The 24,010-nt window shown below is 40.7% G+C and overlaps 1 protein-coding gene across 3 annotated transcripts in view; it reads right to left on the bottom strand.

Moving 5' to 3' along the window:
• Positions 1-24,010, bottom strand: part of LARGE1 (LARGE xylosyl- and glucuronyltransferase 1) — a 609,285-nt gene that overhangs the window by 67,795 nt on the left and 517,480 nt on the right. For all 3 annotated transcript variants that reach the window (XM_027541848.1, XM_027541849.1, XM_027541850.1), the window contains exons 8-9: positions 22,467-22,579; positions 20,513-20,638 (exon numbers count right to left, since the gene is read on the bottom strand). In XM_027541848.1, the coding sequence (XP_027397649.1) occupies positions 20,513-20,638; positions 22,467-22,579 (239 nt within the window). The remainder of the gene's footprint in view (positions 1-20,512; positions 20,639-22,466; positions 22,580-24,010) is intronic.

Genomic DNA, 24,010 nt, shown 5'->3' with positions numbered 1-24,010 from the left:
CAAATATGCCTGGCTAAGTGTATTACCAATCATACTAATATCTCTTTCAGTGCACTTATGAATATTACTTGATAATAACAATAATATTTAGCTAAAATAACTGTCACAAAATGAACAAAGGACTTAAAAAGAGTCCTGCATTATAACCCAAAGTACAAAATAAATCTATATGAGCCCATGGGGATATGACTTCATGATCTAAGAAATAAGTATAAATGCGGGAAAGAGACAAAACTCCTTGGAGAAGAACCCCAATGATATACGTAGATTCCACCCCCTCCCCAGGAAGCGGAGATCAATTTTCTCACTTCCAGTGTGGGGTAGGTATCATGACTCACTTCTGAAACAGGAAGAAGGAAAGGGAAACAGTAATTTACAGCAGAGAAGCCTGCCAAGGTGGTCCAGTGGCTAAGACTGCAGGGGGCTTGGGTTCGATCCTTGGTCAAGGAACTAGATCCCATATGCTGCAATTAAAGATCTCATATGCCACAACAAAGACCCAGCACAACCAAAAAAACCCACAAAGAATAAAATAAAATATTCAAAAAGAAAAAAAAAAAGGAAAAGGTGGTTATCAACCTTAGTGGTGCCACAGGTAGAGATGAGATTCCTTCAGACAGAATGTCATGAGGAGGGCATTTCACTTCTGAGACAGTCTTGCCAAAGACATACAACTTATCAGTCTGATCACGAGAGAATACACATTTGAGGGATATTTATAAACTACCTTATCAGTTCACACCTCCAAAGTATCAAGGTCAATCATCAAAGAAAAACAAAAAAAGACTGAGAAACTGTCAGAGACTAAATGAGACTATGGACATAAACGGTAGAACTGGTGAAATGAAGCTAACGCCTGAGGGTTTAGTAACAGCAACGCACCCATGTTGGTATGTCAGTTTTGACAAGTTGGCCATTGTTACATAAGATGTTGGCATCCCCAGTGGCTCAGCAGGTAAAGAATCTGCCTGCAATGCAAGAGACACAGCAGATGCGGGTTCTTTCTCTGGGTCAGGAAGATCCCCTGGAAAAGGAAATGGCAACCCACTCCAGTATTCTTGCCTGGGAAACTCCATGGACAGAGGAGCCTGGAGGGCTACAGCCTAGAGGACAGCAGAGTCACACACAACTGAACACACACACACAAGATATGAACATTAGGGAAAACTGGACTCTGCCTGCTACTTTCACATTTTTTCTTCAAGTCTAAAATTCTTCCAAATAAAAGTGTATATTAAAAACAAAAAAAGAGCTCTACAAAGGGACGACAGATTGAGCATACTAAGAACACAAGCATGTGACCAGCAAGAAAACAGCTGAGCTGATACTTCTGTTCCCAACACAAGCTCTTTCTTAGCTACATCTTCAAGTACAGCAATGCCTATCTAATTAGATCTGACAAGAAATTGGTTAAAGAAAAATTAAATCCTCAAGACTACTTCAAAAACAATTTACAACCATGATCGTTAAGGAAGAACTTCACCCCAAGTGTGTATTATGCCTTGAGATATTACTTAACATTAGTACAGAGATGCATGATTAGCAAGACATTTAAAAACAAAGCATGCAGAATATGAAGATAAGCCTTTATAAATTTTTGATGATGTTTTAAGTCTTCTGATAGCCAGTCTTGAACTTTGCCACATTCACCAAAACCCCATGAAAAGGGTTCTGCAGTCTCTTTGGAGATTTCATACATCAAAATGAAAGATAATAAAACCCAATAAGGAAAACACTTGTTTTTCCTGCCTTGGCAAAAATGGCTGGAAAAATACACAGAAGATAATCTGTTAACAAACGAAGTAAATTCCTTGGTCAGCAAATATTGTAGGAAGAGTCCTAGAAAACAGATGATGAAAGCGTGAAGAAACTAGTATTAGAACAAATTACATGGGAGATTCGCTATAGAGTTAAATCAAAGTACAGAGGATTCCAACATGCATCATCTTACGTTATTTGCAAGCTTCTGTTTAGAAAATGAAATACACAAAAAGCAACTCCCCAGTGAGTGCTACAGGAAAGATGTCCTGAGGACATTCTATTCTGCGCAGTGAATTCCTACTTCAATGATGATAATGTTTTATGGAGAGTGCATGTGTGGAATCACTGAAGGTACAGTTGCTTTAACTGGAATAACAAAAGGATTCTAAGAAAAGTTACAGAGGGAGTGCCCCTTACTGAATTCCTGTCCTGCACCACTGATGGGCAAGGTTGTAACAAAACACTGGAAGCCCGTGCGCATCAGTATTTTGGTACTATTATTAATAGATGGCGTCAATTTGGGTAACTATAAAGACTGAAGGTATCACAGACTTTTTCCAATACATTCTGATGACAAGCGAATGAGAATGAAACCCTCTGGCCAACGTAGAGCTTCACTAGTTAACTCATGGCAAAGGAAGTATAATAGATGGTATATGTAAAGATGATTCACACATTTTTGCTTTTATGAAAAAATGGTTGTTGGTGTTATGCTATCTCATGCTTTTGGAAAAAAAAAATACGCCCCTGAATCTGACCTTCAATGTAAATGTGATGAATGTAAAAGTAACTCCTTTTATAAAGAATCTGTAACATAGATGGAGCTTTTAGAAATATATATTTGAAATTGTTTCCCTCTTTATATAGGGATTTTTAGGTAAAATGTTGTTCCCTATCAAACTCATCATTTCTCCATTCTTAAAAACTTCAGTGACTCATGTCCATAATTAACAAATACTGCTTAGTTGGTGCTCCACTCTCTCAAAATCATTCTCCTTCTAAATAGAGCCCAGTGTATCTGGGGAAGTGTTTCTTATGGTGGGCTTCTCAGGAAACTGTCTGAAAGGCATTCCACAGTCACAGTTCTGTGTGTTGACACAGAATATGTGGGGGAAAAAGGGGGGGGGGGTCCATAAAATTGGTCAGATTTCCCTGGTGCAAGATTTTATAATATGGCATTCGGAACAGTACATAGTATACAGAAATCCCCTCTCCCCAGGTCTCCTCTGTCTTAAAGAAAACCCATTAACTCAGAACTGTTTGGCCACATGCTCCACCAAGTTCTATATAGCAAGGCAAACTCTCCAAGGGTCATCACCTGGCTTCTAGGGTTGATGTTTCCAGGAATAAATGCATCTGAACTTTATCAGCTTTGTGTAACCAAGCCAGCAATGGATAACTTAATAACAATCAAAGGAGTTAAGTTCTAAAAATTACCCAATGAGCCAAGAATGGGTGAGTGTTGAGGAAAGACAAAAGACTAAGGCTAAAAGCACCTTAAGTCCCTTCCACTGAGTGAGCCATTCTCTAGCACAATGTCAAGACATCAGGTGATGGGCCACCCATCAGTGCTTAACCTGGGGTGAGCCCCTTCCCCTCTGTGGGTCCCTGATTCCGGTCTGCGAAATGTAAGCATTGGAATGGATGAGGAAGAAGACACCTGGTTTTGCCTACTAGTCTGACTGAATATTACCCCAAGAGAGAGTGCAAACAATACTCATAGCTTGTTAGTAATAAGAATCCTAGCTCAGCTCAGTGTTCTGTGATGACCCAGAGGGGTGGGATGGGGAAGGCGTTGGGAAGGAGGCTCAAGAAGGAGGGAATATATGTATACATATAGCCGATTCACAGTGTTGTACAACAGAAACCAACATGGCATTGTAAAGCAACTATACTCCAATTAAAAATAAACAAAAATTCAGATATCAAAAGAAAACTAAAACAAAGGACCTATCTTTAATGGACTGGAGTACAATTCACAATGGGAATACAGCAGGCATGCACCTTTTCACGTCAAATAACAGTCCTGAAATAGACAAACAAAAAGACAAGAAAACAAAAGACCACAACTAGGATGTGCTATAGGAAAATATCTTTTTATAGGCTGGGGCTCTTTAGCGCTGCCACGTGAAAAACCATCCTTCTCTTTGAAAACAAATGGGATTAAGAAATTGGTGGTTTTTTTTCTTTTAAAAGAATACTAGGTATAAGAGATACATACTACTATATATAAAACAGATAAACAACAAGACCTACTATATAGCACAGGGAACTATATTCAGTGTCTTGTAATTACCTATAACGGAAAAGAATCTGAAAAAATACATATGTGTGCATATATACATAAACATATATACGCATACACGCACACATACATATACAAGTGAATCGTTTTGCTGTACACCTGAAACTAACACAGCATTGTAAATCAACTATACTTCAATTTAAAAAAATACAAAAGGCAAAAAAGAAAGAATGCTAGGCTCACTACGTCTCATATTAACGTACCACTTCTTTTAATCTTTCCATCTCCTCTGTAGAATTATTACTTCCCTAATTTCTCAGATGAGGACAAGGTGCAGAGAGGTTAGATAGCCCAGTAACAGCCCTGGAGTCTGGCCCACAGTGGGTGCTCCCCAGTTTGCTGGGTGAATGGGTGATTCCCAGGTATGAGCATGGGTGATGGTACCAAAAGACAGGCTCCTTGGATAGGGGCCAGCTGCCTCATATTTAATCCCAGAACTCCTCGGGTTTACCAGCACGGCAGTGCATGGAGACAATAACACTCGAGTCCTCGGACGTGGGTCATGCAATGAAATCAAACAGGCACTGGCCTGAAGGAAAGAGTGGGCTGGATGGAAGGTGGTAATTCTAGATTTTAGATCTTCTCCCCCAACGCAACTGTTTTTTCTTCCTCGATCCATCCCAATCTTCCAAAATCAACCTCACCATTCATCATTCTTATTACCCTCTCTCAGGCTTCCCCTGCTTCATTTTTCACTGCAGTCTGCTTAGCTAAGGCAAGCTCAGGATGCTAATCCATGGCGGTCCCTTATCTTCCTCAAAAGATGCGAAATCTGACACCTCTCTAAGTATTATAAAATGTTTTAAAACTTGAGTTATGTGCTGCTCCTCTTATGCAAATGCTACAGATTGCCTCTAGGAACATAGATCATTTCCCCATACGGATGGCATGGTTTCTCTTGGTTTTTCTCCTCGCCTTTAGGGTTTTTCTTTTTAAGTACATGCAGTTCCCAATTCAAAAATTCAGCATCTGTGCCTGCTGCTTCAAATTCAAATGTTCTTTCAAGGAGAGAATGTTATACTAAGGGTCTCTGTTCTAGGGTTAGCTCTCAAAAATCCACTTAATTTAAAGAGGGTTCACAAGAATTTGGGCTTCTCAGGTGACACTAGTGGTAAATAACTTGCCTGCAGATGCAGGAGATGTTAAGAGATGTGGGTTTGATCCCTGGGTTGGGAAGATCCCCCTGGAGAAGGGAGTGGCTACCCGCTTCAGTATTCTCACCTGGAGAATCCCATGGACAGACGAGCCTGGCAGGCTATGTGGGGTCACAAAGAGTCAGACACGACTGAGTGACTAACGCTATCACTTCTTCCCTTTTCACAGCACTAAGCAGGCTGCACTGGGATTTTCTGTTTCCTTACTGGTTAATCCTGGTCTGTGACCTTCCCAAGGGCAGGAATCATGGCTTACTCAACCTTGGGTTCTTTAGACCTGAGGACTAGACCCTCTGCTTGCCACTTCCTGGCTTTGCCCATTATTTCTGACTAGGGCTTCCTCACCTAATAAACAGTCTATTCAAGACTCAAAGACCAGACAGTTCCCTAGAATATCTTCCTATCTCCCTCCTTTAAGCCAGCCCACAGCTTCTTTGCTGGTGTCCTGAGTCTGCACTCCTGGTGAAGGAATAAAAAGTTGCTCCTCTGGGTCCTTCTCTTTTAAGACTCAGCCAGGGAAGGCTGAGTCATCAAGCTTTAGGATGGAAGAGATAAAAATGAAGGTCTTTGAAACACAAAAGGCTGAGGTAAAGTCAAGTGCATTTCAATGGAGCACTCAAGGGGCCTGGCTGAGAATGGGGCCGAGAATAATGGCCTCCAATTTATTGAGAATCTTGTAACTGAGCCTGAGAGGTGAAGTGACTTATTCAAGTCCTTCAGAGACAGAACTGGTAAGAGGCAGAACTGTCATTAGAATTTACAAGATTGCTTAGCTCCAAAAGCCTATCTACTTCTGCCTCCTCAATGAAACCATTACTCCCCTTAGACCTTCTCTTAACCAACCTATACTTAGCACAAAGTTGTCAGCTGACATCCAGGGCAGGCTAGATGCCAAGGCTGGTAAACCCTGCTCTAGCAGGAGGTGGGAGCCTGTCATCTCCTACACTTGAGCTCCGTACTACCAGGAGGAAGCCGCATTTGTTACCAAATGTGTTTCTACGCTACTTCTACTTCAAATGTGATTGGAAATGCAATTAACATTCTTTGAATTAAGTGAGAGTCACTATTTCCATGAAAGGCAAGTTAAACATTCTGGAACAACTCAATAAAAATAAATGACAAAAAAAAAAAGTCAGATGAGGTGTGGGTGAGATGAGCGTAAAAGAGTGGAGGGAATGCAAAAATCCAGGACTCTTCTTCAGTTGATTTGTGAAGGTCCTTAAGTTCTTGCTTAACTTGAAGGAACCGTGAAAACCACAGAGGACCAGGAGGAGAGTCACATGAGTGTCGTACTGCACAATCCGCCACAAAAAGACCCGGCCCTGGTTTGCCCTAAAGGACAGTCAGGTTAACATATTTTTATGGTTCTTGCTTAAACTGACATTTGCCATCAGCTGACCCAGCTCAGGAGCCTGTGGGTCCCACCGGTGGGCTTCTCAGGTTGGCTACCCTTTTGGGGAACAGAGTGTAAGCTGATGGAGAGCAGAGCTCAGGGTACCCTAGATACTCCCCAGGAAGTGACATAATAATCAGCAAACAGGAGCTTCTTTATAGATGGTGAACACAATGAATGAATGAATGAAGAGGGTGGAAGAAGAAAGAAAACATCAAAGTTGCACCTTTAACTGGAATCTGAGGCCCAGCTTGGCCTGAAAGGACCTACAGACATGCTGGGTTCTTGGACCAGCTCTTTAGGCTCCTCATCAATGTTCAAACTCTGATAAGACCCCGAAGGTGGGGCTCAGACCTTCCAATCTCTCTCCCTCATCCCTTAATTCTCTTCCCCTACTCCAGGGCAGTTCCTCTTCTTATATATGGCCTGTATTTCAGGGTTCAGGAAAATCCCATGGACGGAGGAGCCTAGTGGGCTGTAGTCCATGGGGTTGCTAAGAGTCGGACACGACTGAGCGACTTCACTTTCACTTTTCCCTTTCATACACTGGAGAAGGAAATGGCAACCCACTCCAGTGTTCTTGCCTGGAGAATCCCAGGGACGGGGGAGCCTGGTAGCCTGCCGTCTATGGGGTCGCACAGAGTTGGACACGACTGAAGTGACTTAGTAGCAGCAGCAGCAGCAGCCTTTGTGAGATAAGCTGTAAGTGGATAAAATGACTTCTTTTCTAGGTTTATCTAAAAAGATATGGATGAATAAACTTGGTTTAAATCATTCTTGTGGTTTTGTCATATCATGGAAATTCCTCTACTTACATACAGAAGAGGCGGCCAAAGAGGGTTCACAAATCATTTGTCACTTTGAACCCATCAAGTGAAATAATGAAGCAACCACTAAGCAAAATCAAATTTGCTGCATCAATGCCTAAGCTGGATGTTGCCAGTGGCTTTGTCTGCAGCATTATGAGGACCTGTAACAGTGCCTGGCGTATAGTACCACTCCAGTAAAGACTGGAACATGAGCACACTGGTACATGCGTGGGGGGAAGACGGGACACACATTTGGAGACCAAGTGCATCTATAAAATGTCAAAACTGAAAGTTCACAACTGGCTGCCAATACAGAGCTATTCAGAAATCATGCCAAATATACTGGCTTAGGACTGGTTTCTTTTCTTTTTTTTTTTTAAATTTTATTTTATTTTTAAACTTTACATAATTGTATTAGTTTTGCCAAATATCAAAATGAATCCGCCACAGGTATACATGTGTTCCCCAACCTGAACCCTCCTCCCTCCTCCCTCCCCATACCATCCCTCTGGGTCGTCCCAGTGCACTAGCCCCAAGCATCCAGTATCATGCATCGAACCTGGACTGGCATCTCGTTTCATACATGATATTTTACATGTTTCAATGCCATTCTCCCAAATCTTCCCACCCTCTACCTCTCCCATAGAGTTTCTTTAATGAAGCTCATACTAATCCTTCTAGGAACAACCAATTTCATAGGATACTTGCCAAGTTCCTTCCACCCCTATAATTTTTTTTTCCCTGTGGTAAAATATACATAAAAGCTAGCACTTCAAGCGTTTCTAAGAGGACAGTTCAGGGCCCTTCGCGCATTTGCACAGTGGTGCAACCACCAGCACTGCCCAATCCAGGACTTTCTCAGCAGCCCAGACTCAAACGCTGCACCCATTAACTCCACATTCTCCCCTCATCCCAGCCCCTGGGAACCTTATTCTACTTTCTGTATCTGTGAATTTGACTATTCTAGGTATCTCACATAAGTGGACTCATACAATATTTGCCCTGTGTTTGGAGTATGTCACTGAGTACGTCTTCAAAGGTCATCAATGCTAAAGCCTGTGTCATAATTTCCTTCTTTTTTAAGGTCTGCCAAGGTTTTTAGTTGCACCAATTTTAGTGGAAGTTTCATGTTTTTCTTTTTGATATGTAAATACAACTTGAGAGTTTAAGTCCACCACATCTTCTCCTACTCAAACAACGTCATTTACCATGAGGACACGGGACCTGACTTCCATCCGTCTCTGTTTCCTTTTAGCAGGAAGTCATCCACATCTCAATTTTTGACCAATTACAGCCAAGCTTTAGGTTGTAAAACAGCACAACTCCAATTTTACAAGATGGTGCCAAAGTCTTTATTCAATTGGATTGCATCCACTTACACTTCCATCAGACTTAAACTGAAGAAAGTAGGGAAAACCACTAGACATTCAGGTATGACCTAAGCCAAATCCCTTATGATTATACAGTGGAAGTGAGAAATAGATTTAAGGGACTAGATCTGATAGACAGAGTGCCTGAAGAACTATAGATGGAGGTTCATGACATTGTACAGGAGGCAGTGATCAAGACCATCACAAGAAAAAGAAATGCAAAAAGGCAAAATGGTTGTTTGAGGAGGCCTTACAAATAGCTGAGAAAAGAAGAGAAGCCAAAGGCAAAGGGGAAAAGGAAAGATATACCCATCTGAATGCAGAGTTCCAAAGAAGAGCAAGGAGGGATGAGAAAGCCTTCCTCAGTGATCAGTTCAAAGATATAGAGGAAAACAATAGAATGGGAAAGACTAGAGATCTCTTCAAGGAAAATTAGAGATACCAAGGGAACATTTCATGCAAAGATGGGCACAATTAAAGGACAGAAATGGTATGGACCTAACAGATGCAGAAGATATTAAGAAGAGGTGGCAAGAATACACAGAAGAACTATACAAAAAAGATCTTCATGACCTAGATAAACATGATGGTGTGACCACTTGCCTAGAGCCAGACATCCTGGAATGAGAAGTCAAGTGGGTCTTAGGGAAGCATCACCATAAACAAAGCTAGTGGAGGTGATGCAATTCCAGCTGAGTTATTTCAAATCCTTAAAGATGATGCTGTGAAAGTGCTGCCCTCAATATGCAAGCAAATTTGGAAAACTCAGCAGGGGCCACAGGACTGGAAAAGGTCAGTTTTCATTCCAATCCCAAAGAAAGGCAATGCCAAAGAATGTTCAAACTACTGCACAATTGCAGTCATATCATACACTAGCAAAGTAATGCTCGAAATTCTCCAAGCCAGGTTTCAACAGTACATGAACCATGAACTTCCAGATGTTCAAGCTGGATTTAGAAAAGGCAGAGGAACCAGAAATCAAATTGCCAACATCTGGATCATCAAAAGTTGGATCATCAAAAAAGCAAGAGAGTTCCAGAAAAACATCTATTTCTGCTTTATTGACTATGTCAGAGCCTTTGACTGTGTGGATCACAAGAAACTGTGGAAAATTCTGAAAGAGATGGGAATACCAGACCACCTGACCTGCCTCCTGAGAAACCTGTATGCAGGTCAGGAAGCAACAGTTAGAACTGGACATGGAACAACAGACTGGTTCCAAATAGGAAAAGGAGTATGTCAAGGCTGTATATTGTCACCCTGCTTATTTAACTTATATGCAGAGTACATCATGTGAAATGCCGGGCTGCAGGAAGCACAAGCTGGAATCAAGATTGCCAGGAGAAATATCAATAACCTCAGATATGCAGATGACACCACCCTTATGGGAGAAAGCAAAGAAGAGCTAAAGAGCCTCTTGATGAAACTGAAAGAGGAGAGTGAAAAAGCTGGCTTAAAACTCAACATTCAGACAACTAAGATCATGGCATCCGATCCAATCACTTCATGGCAAATAGATGGAGAAACAATGGAAACAGTGACAGACTTTATTTTTTGGGGCTCCAAAATCACTGCAGATGGTGACTGTAGCCATGAAATTAAAAAACGCTTGCTCCTTGGAAGAAAAGCTATGTGAACCTAGACAATATATTTAAAAAGCAGAGACATTACTTTGTCAACAAAGGTTCATCTAGTCAAAGCTATGGTGTTTCCAGTAGTCATGTACGGATATGAGAGTTGGACTAGAAAGAAAGCTGAGTGCTGAAGAATTGATGCTTTTGAACTGTGGTGTTGGAGAAGACTGTTGAGAGTCCCTTGGACTGCAAGGAGATCCAATCAGTCCATCCTAAAGGAAATCAGTCTTGAATATTCATTGGAAGGACTGATGCTGACGCTGAAACTCCAATACTTTGGCCACCTGATGTGAAGAACTGACTCACTAGAAAAGACCCTGATGCTGGGAAAGATTGAAGACGGGAGGAGAAGGGGACGACAGAGGATGAGATGGTTGGATGGCATCCCTGACTTGATGGACATGAGTTTGAGTAAACTCCAGGAGTTGCTGATGGACAGGGAAGCCTGGGGTGCCACAGTCCATGGGCTCGCAAAGAGTCAGACATGACTGAGTGACTGAACTTAACTGAACTGAAACTTGCATTAACACTATAGGAGAGGGACTTCCCTGGCAGTCCAGTGGTTAAGACTCCACCTTCCAATATAGGCACCTGGGTTTGATCCCTGGTTGGGGAACTAAGGTCCCACGTGAAATAAATAAATAAATGTTAAAAAAAAAAAAAGAGTACTTATTTCATTCTTCATCACCAGTGAAACTTAGGAACAGTCAAGGTAAACACTAGAAATAAGAAACTCAAATAACAAAAAATACAGTATAGAAGTGTTCCTACTGATAAATGAGACTGTATTACTATCACTTTTCCAGTTATCTGTGGTCTTAATTTTCACTTCCCTGATTAACAAAAAGGTTGTCCATTCTTTCAAGTGTTTATTGGCCATCTTCTTTGCAATTTTGTGAAATGATTCTATAGATTTTACATGTTTTTCTTAAAAATTAAAACTTTTTCTATACTTTGTTTACTAGTCCTTTGTTTAATTTCTATGCAGAGTACATCATGAGAAACGCTGGGCTGGAAGAAGCACAAGCTGGAATCAAGATTGCCGGGAGAAATATCAATAACCTCAGATATGCAGATGACACCACCCTTATGGCAGAAAGTGAAAAGGAACTAAAAAGCCTCTTGATGAAAGTGAAAGTGGAGAGTGAAAAAGTTGTCTTAAAACTCAACATTCAGAAAATGAAGATCATGGCATCTGGTCCCACCACTTCATGGGAAAAAGATGGGGAAACAGTGGAAACAGTGTCAGACTTTATTTTTTTGGGTTCCAAAATCACTGCAGATGGTGATTGCAGCCATGAAATTAAAAGACGCTTACTCCTTGGAAGAAAAGTTATGACCAACCTAGATAGCATATTCAAAAGCAGAGACATTACTTTGCCAACAAAGGTCTATCTAGTCAAGGCTATGGTTTTTCCAGTGGTCATGTATGGATGTGCGAGTTGGACTGTGAAGAAGGCTGAGCGCCGAAGAATTGACGCTTTTGAACTGTGGTGTTGGAGAAGACTCCTGAGAGTCCCTTGGACTGCAGAGAGATCCACCCAGTCCATTCTAAAGGAGATCAACTCTGGGATTTCTTTGGAGGGAATGATGCTAAAGCTGAAGCTCCAGTACTCTGGCCACCTCATGCGAAGAGTTGACTCATTGGAAAGGACTCTGATGCTGGGAGGGATTGGGGGCAGGAGGAGAAGGGGAAGACAGAGGATGAGATGGCTGGATGGCATCACTGAATCGATGGACGTGAGTTTGAGTGAACTCCGGGAGTTGGTGATGGACAGGGAGGCCTGGTGTGCTGCGATTCATGGGGTCGCAAAGAGTCGGACACGACTGAGCGACTGAACTAAACTGTTAGTGCTACATGTTGCAACTATTTATTTGTTTTCTCTTTTTGATACCACTTTGATGAGTTATTAATTTCAATGTGGTTGAATTCACTGACATTTTCATTTTGATATATATGTTTTTGGTGTCTTGGGCTTTCTTGGTGGCTCAGACGGTAAGGAATCTGCCTGCAATGCAGGAGATCTGGATTTGATCTCTGGATCGGGAAGATCCCCTGGAGAAGGAAAGGCTACTCACTCCAGTGGACAATGCTAAAACATTCTCTTGCCTGGAGAATTCCACGGCAAGAGGAGCCTTGGCAGGCTACAGTTTATGGGGTCGCAGAGAGCTGGACACAACTGAGTAACTATGACTTTTGGTGTCTTCCTGAGTAAATTCTTTCCTATTCTAAGGTAATAGGCTAGTTTTCCAGTTTTTTAAAAATAAATGTTTAATTTGGCCTTTCACTTTTTATTTTTTTGTTTGTGCTATTTGGCATGTGGGATCTTAGTCTCCTGGCCAGGGATTGAACCTGTGCCCCCTGCAGTGAAAGCGTGGAATTTTAACCACTGGACTGCCAGGGAAGCCCTCTGGCCTTTAAGTCTCTATCAGAATAAGTTCTGTGTATGGTGTGAGACAGGGACCTATTTTCATTTTTTCTTGATTCTCATACATAATCAAGTGTCTCAACACCATTTATGGAAGATTACATCTTCTCTCCAATGGCCAGCAATGCCATCTCATATATATGTCTCATATAATGTCATATATCAAATTTTCATAAATGTGTGGGTGTTTCTGGGCTTCCTATTGTTTTCTTTTCATTTTTTAGCACAGCTCTTTAGCAAAAGCTTGCTGTAGGTTTTCAGTAGATACTACTCATAAGAGGTTTCGTCACAAATATTTAATTTTATCAAATAATTCTCCTGCATCTATTTAGATAACCAGACAGTGTTTCTCCTTTAACCTATTAACATGCTAAATGACTGCTATGGATTTTTTCAGTGTTAGATCACTTTTGGATTTCCTGGAATAAGCCCAACTTGGCCATGATGTATGATCTGTTTTATACATGGGTGGATTTAGTCTGCTAATATTTTGCTTAAGATTTTTACATCAATATTCATGAATGAGGTAGGCCTGCAATTTTCTTTTTTTTTGTAATCTCCTTGACTGGTTTTGGTATCAAGGATAGCCTGACCTCACTGAATGAATTAAAAAGTGTCCTCTTTTCCTATTCCCTGGAAAAGTTGACTTAAAACTGGAAATATCTTTTGGTTAAAAAAATTGGTAGAACAACTTTTCACTATCTAGGGCTGCTACTCTCTTTGTAAGGAAGCTTAATGACTAGAAAATAATCCAGACTTTTTATTTTTCCTTAAGTCAGTTTTAGTAAATTATACATTTCTAGGAATATGTTCCTTTCACAGTTTTCAAATTTATTGACATAATTTTGTTCACAGTATTCTCATATTATCCCCTATAACTCTGCTGTATCTCCTAGACTGAAAGCCCCATAAGTGCGAGGCTTTTGTATGCTTTAATCTTTGTTGTATTCCTAAAACTCAGACGATTCACTGGGCTCAAAAACATGTGGAGAATGAATGAATGAATGAAATTGCATGCGTGCCTACTGATTGATTTATTGGTGAGTTCTCTAGTTTTTCCTCAATGAATCCTGCCATGGCTTTGTCTATTTTATTGGTGTCTTTCAAAGAACCAACTTTGAATTTGTTGAAGATTTTGTTGATCAATTTCTGGTCCTTTTTTAACTTTGAGTTTATCCTAATGTTTTTCATATATCATCTTAAGTTGTATACTTGGGTTAATTTTCAGGCTTTTCTTTTATTATAAGCATTTAAGGCTATAAGTTTCCCTGTATGTTATTTCATTTCACTAATTTTGGCATGTACTCTTTTTATTTTCATTCAGTTCTAAGTACTTTTCAGTTTCAATTATGATTTCTGTTTAGAACGTATGGTTTAGTATGATTCTTTGAAATGTGCTGAGATTTGTTTTATGGTCTAATACGTGGTTACTCTTTAATAAATGTCCTATGTAAGTTTGAGAAGAATATATGTCATTTTTTTCATGTCTGATCTTTCAATTTGAAAAGGGTATGTTAAAATATTCTACTATGATAGCAGACTTGTCAGTTTCTCTCTGGAGTTCTATTCAGGTTTGCATACAGATATGCTACAGCATGACAGGCACACAAGTTTAGAATTCTTATATCTTCTTGATGTACTTTATGTTTTTAAGTTGTGACAATCTCTGTGCCTACCAATGTTTTGTCTGATATCAAGATAGTTACCTAGTTTCCTTTGGGATAATTTCTGCTTGATAGTCTTTCCAAAATTTTTACTGTCAAACTTAATGAGTTGTTTTGTATTAGGCATATCTTTTGTAAATGGCATATGTTGGATATTGTTTCCTATTCAATATGACAACCTATCTTCTTACTGGCAAAATTAGTTTATTTGATTATCAATATATCTGGACTTATTTATATCATCTTGATTTTTTGTTTTCTACTTCTCCCTAGTTTTACTTTCACTTATTTTTTTTTTCCTTGAAATCTAATTTGTCTTTTAAATAATTGAGGTGTTTTGTTTGGTTGTTTGGTTTTTCTTATTCCTTACCATCCCACCTCCTTTTTCAATTCTATGAGAGCTTAATCTCGAAATGTTAGCATGCATAGGCTAGTGCTAAGTGCAAAGTGCGAAGTGAAAATGCTAGTCGCTCAGTCCTGTCCAATTCTGCAACCCCATGGACTGCAGTCTGCCAGGCTCCTCTGTCCATGGGATTCTCCAGTCAAGAATACTGGGTGGGTAGCCATTTCCTTTTCCAGGTAGTCTTCCTGACCCAGGGATCAAACCGAGGTATCCTGCACTGCAGGCAGATTCCTTACCATCTGAGCCACCAGGGAAGCTCATACATACAGTTCTAACTTATCCCATACCCTCTTCAATAAAGCAATAATTTCAGAGTACTTTATTTATTTTTATTTTCATAAGGTCTATATTTATTTAATAATCACTTGAAATGTGAGAGAGTGCTAATATAGAAAGGTTTCATATGCAAACAAACACACACATAAATATATAACAAAGAGAAAGTAGCAAGGCATTATGTTGACTAAACTAGCAAGTAAAGTCCATATAAAGATATGCATGTGTATTACAGAAAATTTTGTGTGGACATAATAGAAATTAATCATAGTATTTAGATGTATGAGATGAATAGGAGAATCGTATACTGGTGAGGGGGAATTTGTTTTCTATTCCTCTATAAAATTTTATTTTCCTACCAAGAGTTGTTTTATTTATTTATTTATTTATTTTTACTTTGAAAAAATTTTTTTAAATTTTATTTTATTTTTAAACTTTACATAATTGTATTAGTTTTGCCAAATATCAAAATGAATCCGCCACCGGTATACATGTGTTCCCCATCCTGAACCCTCCTCCCACCTCCCTCCCCATAGCATCCCTCTGGGTCGTCAGAGTACTTTAATTCTCATCATTTCCTTCCTGATTACACACTGTCATTTTCTGATAATTTAGGTATAATGTTTTTAAACCAACATGCCATAGCATTATTATTACTATTATTGCTATCATTTAGAAACTCTATTTAGAGTTCTGATACATTTCTAACTTGCTTGTTCAACATTCCTTCTTGAATGTGGAACCATTTTCCAACAGACTCCAAAACATACCCTTTGGAAGTTGCTTTGCATATGTATGTTGATGGTAAATCCTCTTTGTTTTTACTCATCTGGATATTCCTCTCTCATGCTTGAAAGATTGTTTTCATGGGTATACAATGTGTTGTTATTGTCTCTCAGCACGTCGAAGGTATTCTTTTTACTCTTTTCAGACATCCATTGCTTTGGAAGTCTCATCACACATGGAACTGCTGTGTAGAGAATCTGTCTTTTCACTCTGGCTATTGTTAAAACCACTTTTCTTTACCTCAGTGAAATTTCACTGTTGTAAGTCTAAACATGGCTTTCTCTTTATTTATTTATTGTGTTTTGCAAACAAAATCCTTTCTCTTTAAACTGTTCAGAAAACATATGGACACATTTTAACAGTTGAAAAATTCCCAGTCACCATCGCATCCAGTGATGCCTCACTTCCAATTTTTCTCTTTATTTCTTTCCTATAATCTAATTAGACACATCCCAGTATCTTATCTTCCCTCTGTTTTTCCATCTTTTTTTCCCAGTGTGCTGGGTTGGGTAATTTCCTCAGATATTTCTTCCTGTTCACTAAATCTCTCTTCAGCTGGCACTAATCTATTGCTTAACATATGCATTTAATTTATAATTTCAATAATTATATTTTTCACTTCTAAAAGTTCTAGTTGATCCAAATAGGCCTATTCATTTTTGGTAACCTCTTGTTCTCCTAACCTACTTTCAGTATTATTATTTTTTTTAATTTCTTATATCATACAAGGGAAAGCAAGGGAATTCTGGAAAAAACATCTACTTCTGCTTCACTGACTACACTAAAGCCTTTGACTGTGTGGATCACAACAAACTGTGAAAAATTCTTAAAGAGATGGGAATACCAAACCACCTTACCAGCCTCCTAAGAAACCTGTATGCAGTTCAAGAAGCAACAGTTAGAACTGGACACAGAACAACAAAATTGGGAAAGGAGTATGGCAAGGCTGTGTACAGTCACCCTGCTTATTTAACTCATATGCAGAATACATCATGCAAATGTCAACTGTCAGGAAAAATATTAGTAACCTCAGATATGCAGAGGATACCAGAAAGTGAAGAGGAACTAAAGAGCCTCTTGATGAAAGTCAAAGAGGAGAGTGAAAAAGTTGGCTTAAAACTCAACATTCAGAAAACTAAGAGTATGGCATCCAGTCCAATCACTTCATGGCAAATACATGCGGAAACAATGGAAACAGTGACAGACTTTATTATCTTGAGCTTCAAAATCACTGCAGATGGTGATTAAAGCCATGAAATTAAAAGACGTTTGCTCCTTGGAAGAAAAGCTATGACAAACCTAGGTAACATATTTAAAAGCAGAGACATCACTGCCCACAAAGATCTGTATAGTCAAAGCTATGATTTTCCAATAGTCATGTATGGATGTGAGAATTGGACCATAAGGAAGGCTGAGTGCTGAAGAATTGATGCTTTCAAACTGCAGTGCTGGAGAAGACTTTTGAGAGTCCAAGGGATCTCCAGCCAGGAGATCAAACCAGTCAATCCTAAAGGAAATCAGTTCTGAATATTCACTGGAAGGACTGATGCTGAAGCTAAAGCTCCAATACTTTGGCTACGTGATGCAAAGAGCCGACTCATTAGAAAAGACCCTGATACTGGGAGAAATTGAGGCAAGGAAGAAGGGGCAACAGAGGATGAGATGGTTGGATGACATCATCGACTCAATGGACATAAGTTTCAGCAAACTCTGGGAGATGGTGAAAGACAACTATTATTCCATGCAACTCACGATAGCATTCCCTTGTTTGAACAAATAATTATACAGTTATCTACCTTGACACCAGGCTCCCAGCCACCAAGAATCAGCAAATACCCAGCAAGTAGCACATGTAGCTGCTTTTTATCAGTCTGGAGTTACACGTTATCATTGTTTTCTGGACTCTGCTTACTTCATTTACCATATGAACTGATCAACTATGCCTTCAAAACATTAAAAAAATTTTATGCAGCATATTTAAGTGTTCTTTATAAGGCTGTTTTTACTTTCCTCCCCTTTGAACTTTTTGTTCATGATTTTCTTAGAAAATGTGCATTTCATCTGTTTTCCTTATGTCTATGAAGTACATGGCCTATTGAACGAATTGCATAAATGCTGATTGAAAGAATGAATAATGCAAGTACTTCTGTTTTAAATATTTTGCAATGAACTTCAACTGCGTTTAAAAAAACAGTTCTTTCTTTTTGACTCTGTGATCTTACTCCTGAGAAGGTGTGAACTTTGAGCTGTTGATTTTAACATATTTATATTTGCAAAAATTTGGAAACAACTATAAGTATCAGTTATGGCAATGTAATGGAAAAGTATAAAATTCCATGTATATTGTGACCATAAATAAGACATAACATGCACACGATGTAGACATGGACCACACACATAATGTAGACACGGCCCAAAAGTCAGTAAGAAAAGGCTGACTTATTAGAAAAGTAAGGTTTGGTCCCCTTTTCCTTTTGATAACTTGCAATTATTGTTATCACATTGTTACCTGGGCGATGGGTATAAATTTTTAATGAAATAAACTCCCTATGGATACACGTATCTTGTTCCTCTTTGTTACAGCCAGAGGGCAAACACACTTGGTGTCAGACAGGCCTAGGTTAAATCGTTAAGCAGTCATTTAATAGCTGAAGTCAGCTCTTCACTCTTTCATTCTTTCACAACGATAGGTAAGGAATTCTTTTTTTTAATATATAAATGTATTTATTTTAATTAGAGGCTAATTACTTTATAATATTGTATTGGTTTTGCCATACATCAGCATGAATCTGCCACGGGTGTACACGTGTTCCCCATCCTGAAGCCCCCTCCCACCTCCATCTCCATACCATCCTTCTGGGTCATCCCAGTGCACCAGCCCCAAGCATCCTGTATCCTGCATCAAACCTGGACTAGTGATTTGTTTCACATATGATATTATACATGTTTCAATGCCATTCTCCCAAATCATCCCACCCTTGCCCTCTCCCACGGAGTCCAAAAGACTGTTCTATACATCTGGGTCTCTTTTGCTGTCTCGCATACAGGGTTATCGTTACCATCTTTCTAAATTCCATATATATGCGTTAGTATACTGTATTGGTGTTTTTCTTTCTGGCTTACTTCACTGAAAAGGCTCCTGTTTCATCCACCTCATTAGAACTGATTCAAATGTATTCTTTTTAATGGCTGAGTAATACTCCATCGTGTATATGTTCCACAGCAAGGAATTCTGACACACCGCTTAACTCTGGGCTCAGTCCCACAGTTCCTTTGGTACATAGGATGCCAGCATTCTTTGGTACATGGGAGGCCAGCAGCCTTAAAAGGATTCAGGCTTCCTTATGTGCCCGAGGGCTTCCTTTTCTACCTCTGCTTTGCTGTGGAACAAGCTAGACTGGCCAGGTGATGGGACACAGTAGGTACTAGAGGAGAAGCAAGTTGCGCTAGCCGCCAGACTCCTGGTCTGAAGCTGACCACAGACATTTGGCTAAGCCACTATCAGACAATCTTCCAGCCAACTTTTAGACTGATCAACTAAATTGTCTACAATTAATGATTTAATTGATGATTAAATCAATGATTTAAGCCATTATTAGAACAGCTTGTTATGCAGCATTATCTATGGCAGTAGGTAACTGATACATCCCTTCTTCTTTATCTAATGCTAGGCCCTACCGGGTGTGTTTGGAGACACTACAGTGAAGGCTTTTCTGTCACTGTCCCTTCTCCCTGGGGTTGAATGAGAAATTTATGCTATCATAAATAGCTATCCATATATGTGTGTTAGTTGCTCAATCATGACTGACTCTTTGCAACCCCATGGGGTATAGCCCACCAGGTCCCTCTGCCCATGGGATTTCCCAGGCAAGAATACTGTAATGGGTTGTCATTTCCTTCTCCAAGACCCTTCTTCAGGGGATCTTCCTGACTCTGGGATCGAACCTGGGTCTCCTGCATTGCCGGCAGACTCTTTACCATCTGAGCTACCAGGGAAGCCCTAGCTATCCATATAACTATTCAACAGCTCACCTCATGGATAGCTATCATAGCATCTGTCAGTTTTTTTTTTTAACATTTATTTCTTTACTTGTTTCTCTGTTCCTCTCTGCCAAGACTGATTTGAAAGTAGAAAATAAATTGTTCATATCCATATCTACAGCATCTGGCTGTATAACATCTACAGAGTAGACCCTCCCTAAATGCTTTGTTTGAATTAAATGATTGGATTTGGGGAGCTGACATGAACCCAAACAGCCAGCAGCAGGTGGCAGGAAACATAACCACACAAGCTGGTTCTTGTGCTGGGAGGCCTTATGCTTTCCAGAAAGCCCAAACAAGACGGGTGGGGAACCAAACAAAGAAGAAAAGCACATTCATTCTGCTCTCCTGCACCCTTCTCTCTTTCCCCACACTGCACACAGGCTTCGAGCCACTCATGCCCCATTCGGGTTCCCTCTGCCACTGCTGGGCACCTCACTTTACCCGGGGGGTGAGCTGATGCCCACCGGGGCTTTCCTTATCCTACCTTTAGGTCAGACACATCTCTGTAGCACTGCTCGGAGCGGGTGTGGTCTGACAGCTGCACATTCCAGAAGCAGGGCAGCTGATACACGAGGAAGGGGTTTTGTTTGATGACAGCATTGAAAATGTCCTGGGGGATAAAAGCCAGAGACAACTGTCAGTCAAATGGGCTCAGCTTGTGATGCTGGCTCTTGAGGCATGACATCTCCCGTGCAATCTCTCATGAGCCTCCTGCTTGGAGCACAGGCTGGCTTGCCCTGCTGGGCATTTCCCGTGCCTTTTATCTCTAGAAACCAAGCAATCCTGTTTGGATAGATCCCCCTACACTGGGGGGAATGCCCCATGCTGACTTGATGTTCACGGGTCTTGCTGGTCTCAGTGATCCCCTTCCAGCAAAGGGACATGGGGGCAGACACAGAGCATCTTTTCCACTCGAGCTGGTATATAATAAATGAAGCCGCTTTTCTGGCCCGCTTCTTACCTCACAGAGGAACCCCATGTCATCCATCCTGAGCCTCCTGGATAGGAAACTGTGTGATGACAAGTTGCTCTGCTGATTCAGGGGCTGAGACAAATGATACATCCTGCTTCAGCCGCATTTCCTGGGGCTCTGGGCAGACTTGATGATGGATGTGCCTGGGATTCCTATGGGCCAGGGTGCCTGTATCTGTGCTCCCCATCTCCAAATTCAACTCTGACTTTTCTATGGGGCTTTCCCTCTTTCCAGCTCTTCTTCAAGCTCCTGCACCACCAGGCCATGCTTATTAACTAGCTGCTGACAAGTGGAGCTGGAAGGTGAATTATGGGCCTTCACAGAAGGAGATGGCTGAATAAACTATCTTCTCTGGACATGGACATGCAATTGCTAGCTTTTGGGGACACACTCAAGTCACTGTGACCCGACTTGAAATATGATGATGGAGGACAATTTCCCCCTCAGGTTTAAAACAGCTACCTGGGTAATTTTTAACTCATCCATTATACCATATCTCCTGTATGAAAAAGGAAATTAGTTTCTGGCTGCTTGGGAAATACTGAATAATAACAATGCTAAAAAAAAAAATAGTAAACTAACCCTACAGAGTTTCTTGTTTTCCTTCATACTAGAAAACTCTGTAAGAATTCAATGAATCAGGCAGCTAAATGATGAGCAAAAACAAGGAGAGTGGGCTTGCTTTTTGGTTGAACAGGAAAGAATAACACGCAACGAACTCAGAGATATCTTTACATTCTGAGATGGCCACATATAACATGGGGATCTCAGAATCAAGATGTGTGACCCTAGTAGATTCAAAGTCAAAGGCTCAGCAGAAATGAGAAATGGGGGTTTTAGGAATTTATGTTAGTTGCTTGCTGGAGTTCATGGACTTTTTCAGACTGCCTGGATTAAAAGCTGATTTCACCAGCCAAGGAGGTTTGTCCCTTCTATTTAAATCCATTCCCCTTGAGGATGGGGGTCACAGTACAGGAGCTAAGCAAAAGGCGTGGCTTTAAAAGTTTGATTCTATTTGCCAAAAAGACAAATGAAATCTTGTCCGGGAAATATGCCTTGGCATTTCAGAATCTCAGGGGGCAGGCACTGTGCATTCTGCATTGAGGTGAAGACCGTGACCTCCTCTTAACACACCAAACTATCACTTACTTGAGAGTCTACATCAATAAACTATGGACTTTCTGAGGCCAAGGATTCTGTCCTTCATTTATCCCTGTAATCCTGTTTCTGAACATAGTTCCTGGCACGCACAGTGTGCAGGAAAAAGTGTGATGAACACGGATGAACAGGGGGAATGAACTAAGGAGAGGGCTGTGGTCTTCGGCTGGCAAGAATGAAGCAGATTTATCCAAGTATGAAGTCATGCAAGAGCTGGAAAAATAATGTAGACCCAGCCCCATGCAAGTTTGAGAAGCAGCACACCGGGGGCTTGGGAATAACCATACCTTTTAGGCTGGTGACTCACCTGGTCGGCTAAGGACGTAGAGAGCATGCCCATCAGCTCCCTCTCTGCGGTCAGCCTCCACATCTGCTCCCACTTCATCTTCCGCAGCTTATCTAGAAGCAGCAGGATCACCCCTGGACAACAGTATAGGATGAAACAGAGGGAAAAAACCACAGGTAAGAGAGTGAGCCAGGCACGCCTGACCATGTGTTTTGGAGACGAACACGCCTGGGTTCACCCCAGGCTCTGCCAGGTACTTGGTATGAGACGTTAAATAGTCTCTCTGAAATATCCTCACTGTATGGAGAATATTAACACAGATTTCAGAAGCTGCTGCAGGGAACAAGTGAGATGGGCAAAGGAGCCTAGCACTCCCTGGAGATGGATGGTGGTGATGGTCGTATAACATTGTGAATGTACCTAATGCCATTGAACTGTACACTTAAAGACGGTTAAAATGGCATTTTTATGTTTTGTATATTTTACCACCAGAAAAAAGAAAAAAAGAGCCTAGCACTGTACACCTGACACATGGTACATACCCTGTAAACACAGATTCTCTCCTGTTTTTCCCCAGATAAATGACAACCTACTGAGGGTTAGCTGATAGATGGTGTTTGTACAACCTGTGTCATTTATCTTTACAGAAACAAAGCAGATCCTCTCCAACTTTATTATGGGTATGTCTTTGCCAATTTGCTTTATACCTCCTGACAAGCCATATGAGCTCATTGCAGTATTGCTGGTTTTAATAGCTTTCTTTGGCCCAATGCATTAGACACAGGTAGAAACTAAGGTGAAGGCTGTGCTGACGCTGGGTGTTCAAGATGGGGCCCCAGGAGCCTTCAAGTTCATAAGAAACTAATTGTCAGAGGTTGCTTCCTCCTCCTCTCTACCCTCTTTTTAGTGTTGGGGGCGGTTTATGGGAGAGACTTGAGTGAATGGGGTGATTGTATAGGAAGGGAAGGGATTTCCTGGTAGCTCAGTGGAAAGAATCTACCTGCCAGTGCAGGAGATGCGGGTTTGATCCCTGGGTCAGAAAGATCCCCTGGAGAAGGAAATGGCAACCCACTTCAGTATTCTTGTCCAGGGGAAATCCCATGGACAGAGGAGCCTGGTGGGCTACAGTTCATGGGTTTGCAAAGAGTTGAACAGAGCACACTCTACCACACAGGAACGGCAATTGTCATTTTATACACCTTTGTATTTTAAAAATGTTAAAAACAACTAAATGTATTATTCGGGTAAAAATAAATTAGTAAAAGTCTAAAAAGAAAAGTACATTCTTGGCTTAGCTGAATAGCTTAGGAGCGAGTGTCTACTAACTGGTTGGTGAGCATATGCAGAGAACGCACACGGCACAGAACACAACAGCGAGAAGGACACCCTGCAGGCTATTGCAGTTAATTTGGTGGACGGAACCATGGCACCCATGGGCTCCCAAATCAATCCTCCTCAGGAAGCTTAGCTCAGCAGAACAGTCGGTGGAGAAAACTCCGGGCGGCTGAAAAATGATCTTACTTGATACCTAGTACATACATTTCTAAGACTGTTGGAAAGAAACT

Source organism: Bos indicus x Bos taurus, chromosome 5, assembly GCF_003369695.1.
Source record: "Bos indicus x Bos taurus breed Angus x Brahman F1 hybrid chromosome 5, Bos_hybrid_MaternalHap_v2.0, whole genome shotgun sequence".
In the NCBI taxonomy this organism is placed as follows: domain Eukaryota; kingdom Metazoa; phylum Chordata; class Mammalia; order Artiodactyla; family Bovidae; genus Bos; species Bos indicus x Bos taurus.
This window is presented reverse-complemented; position numbering and strand designations above follow the sequence as displayed.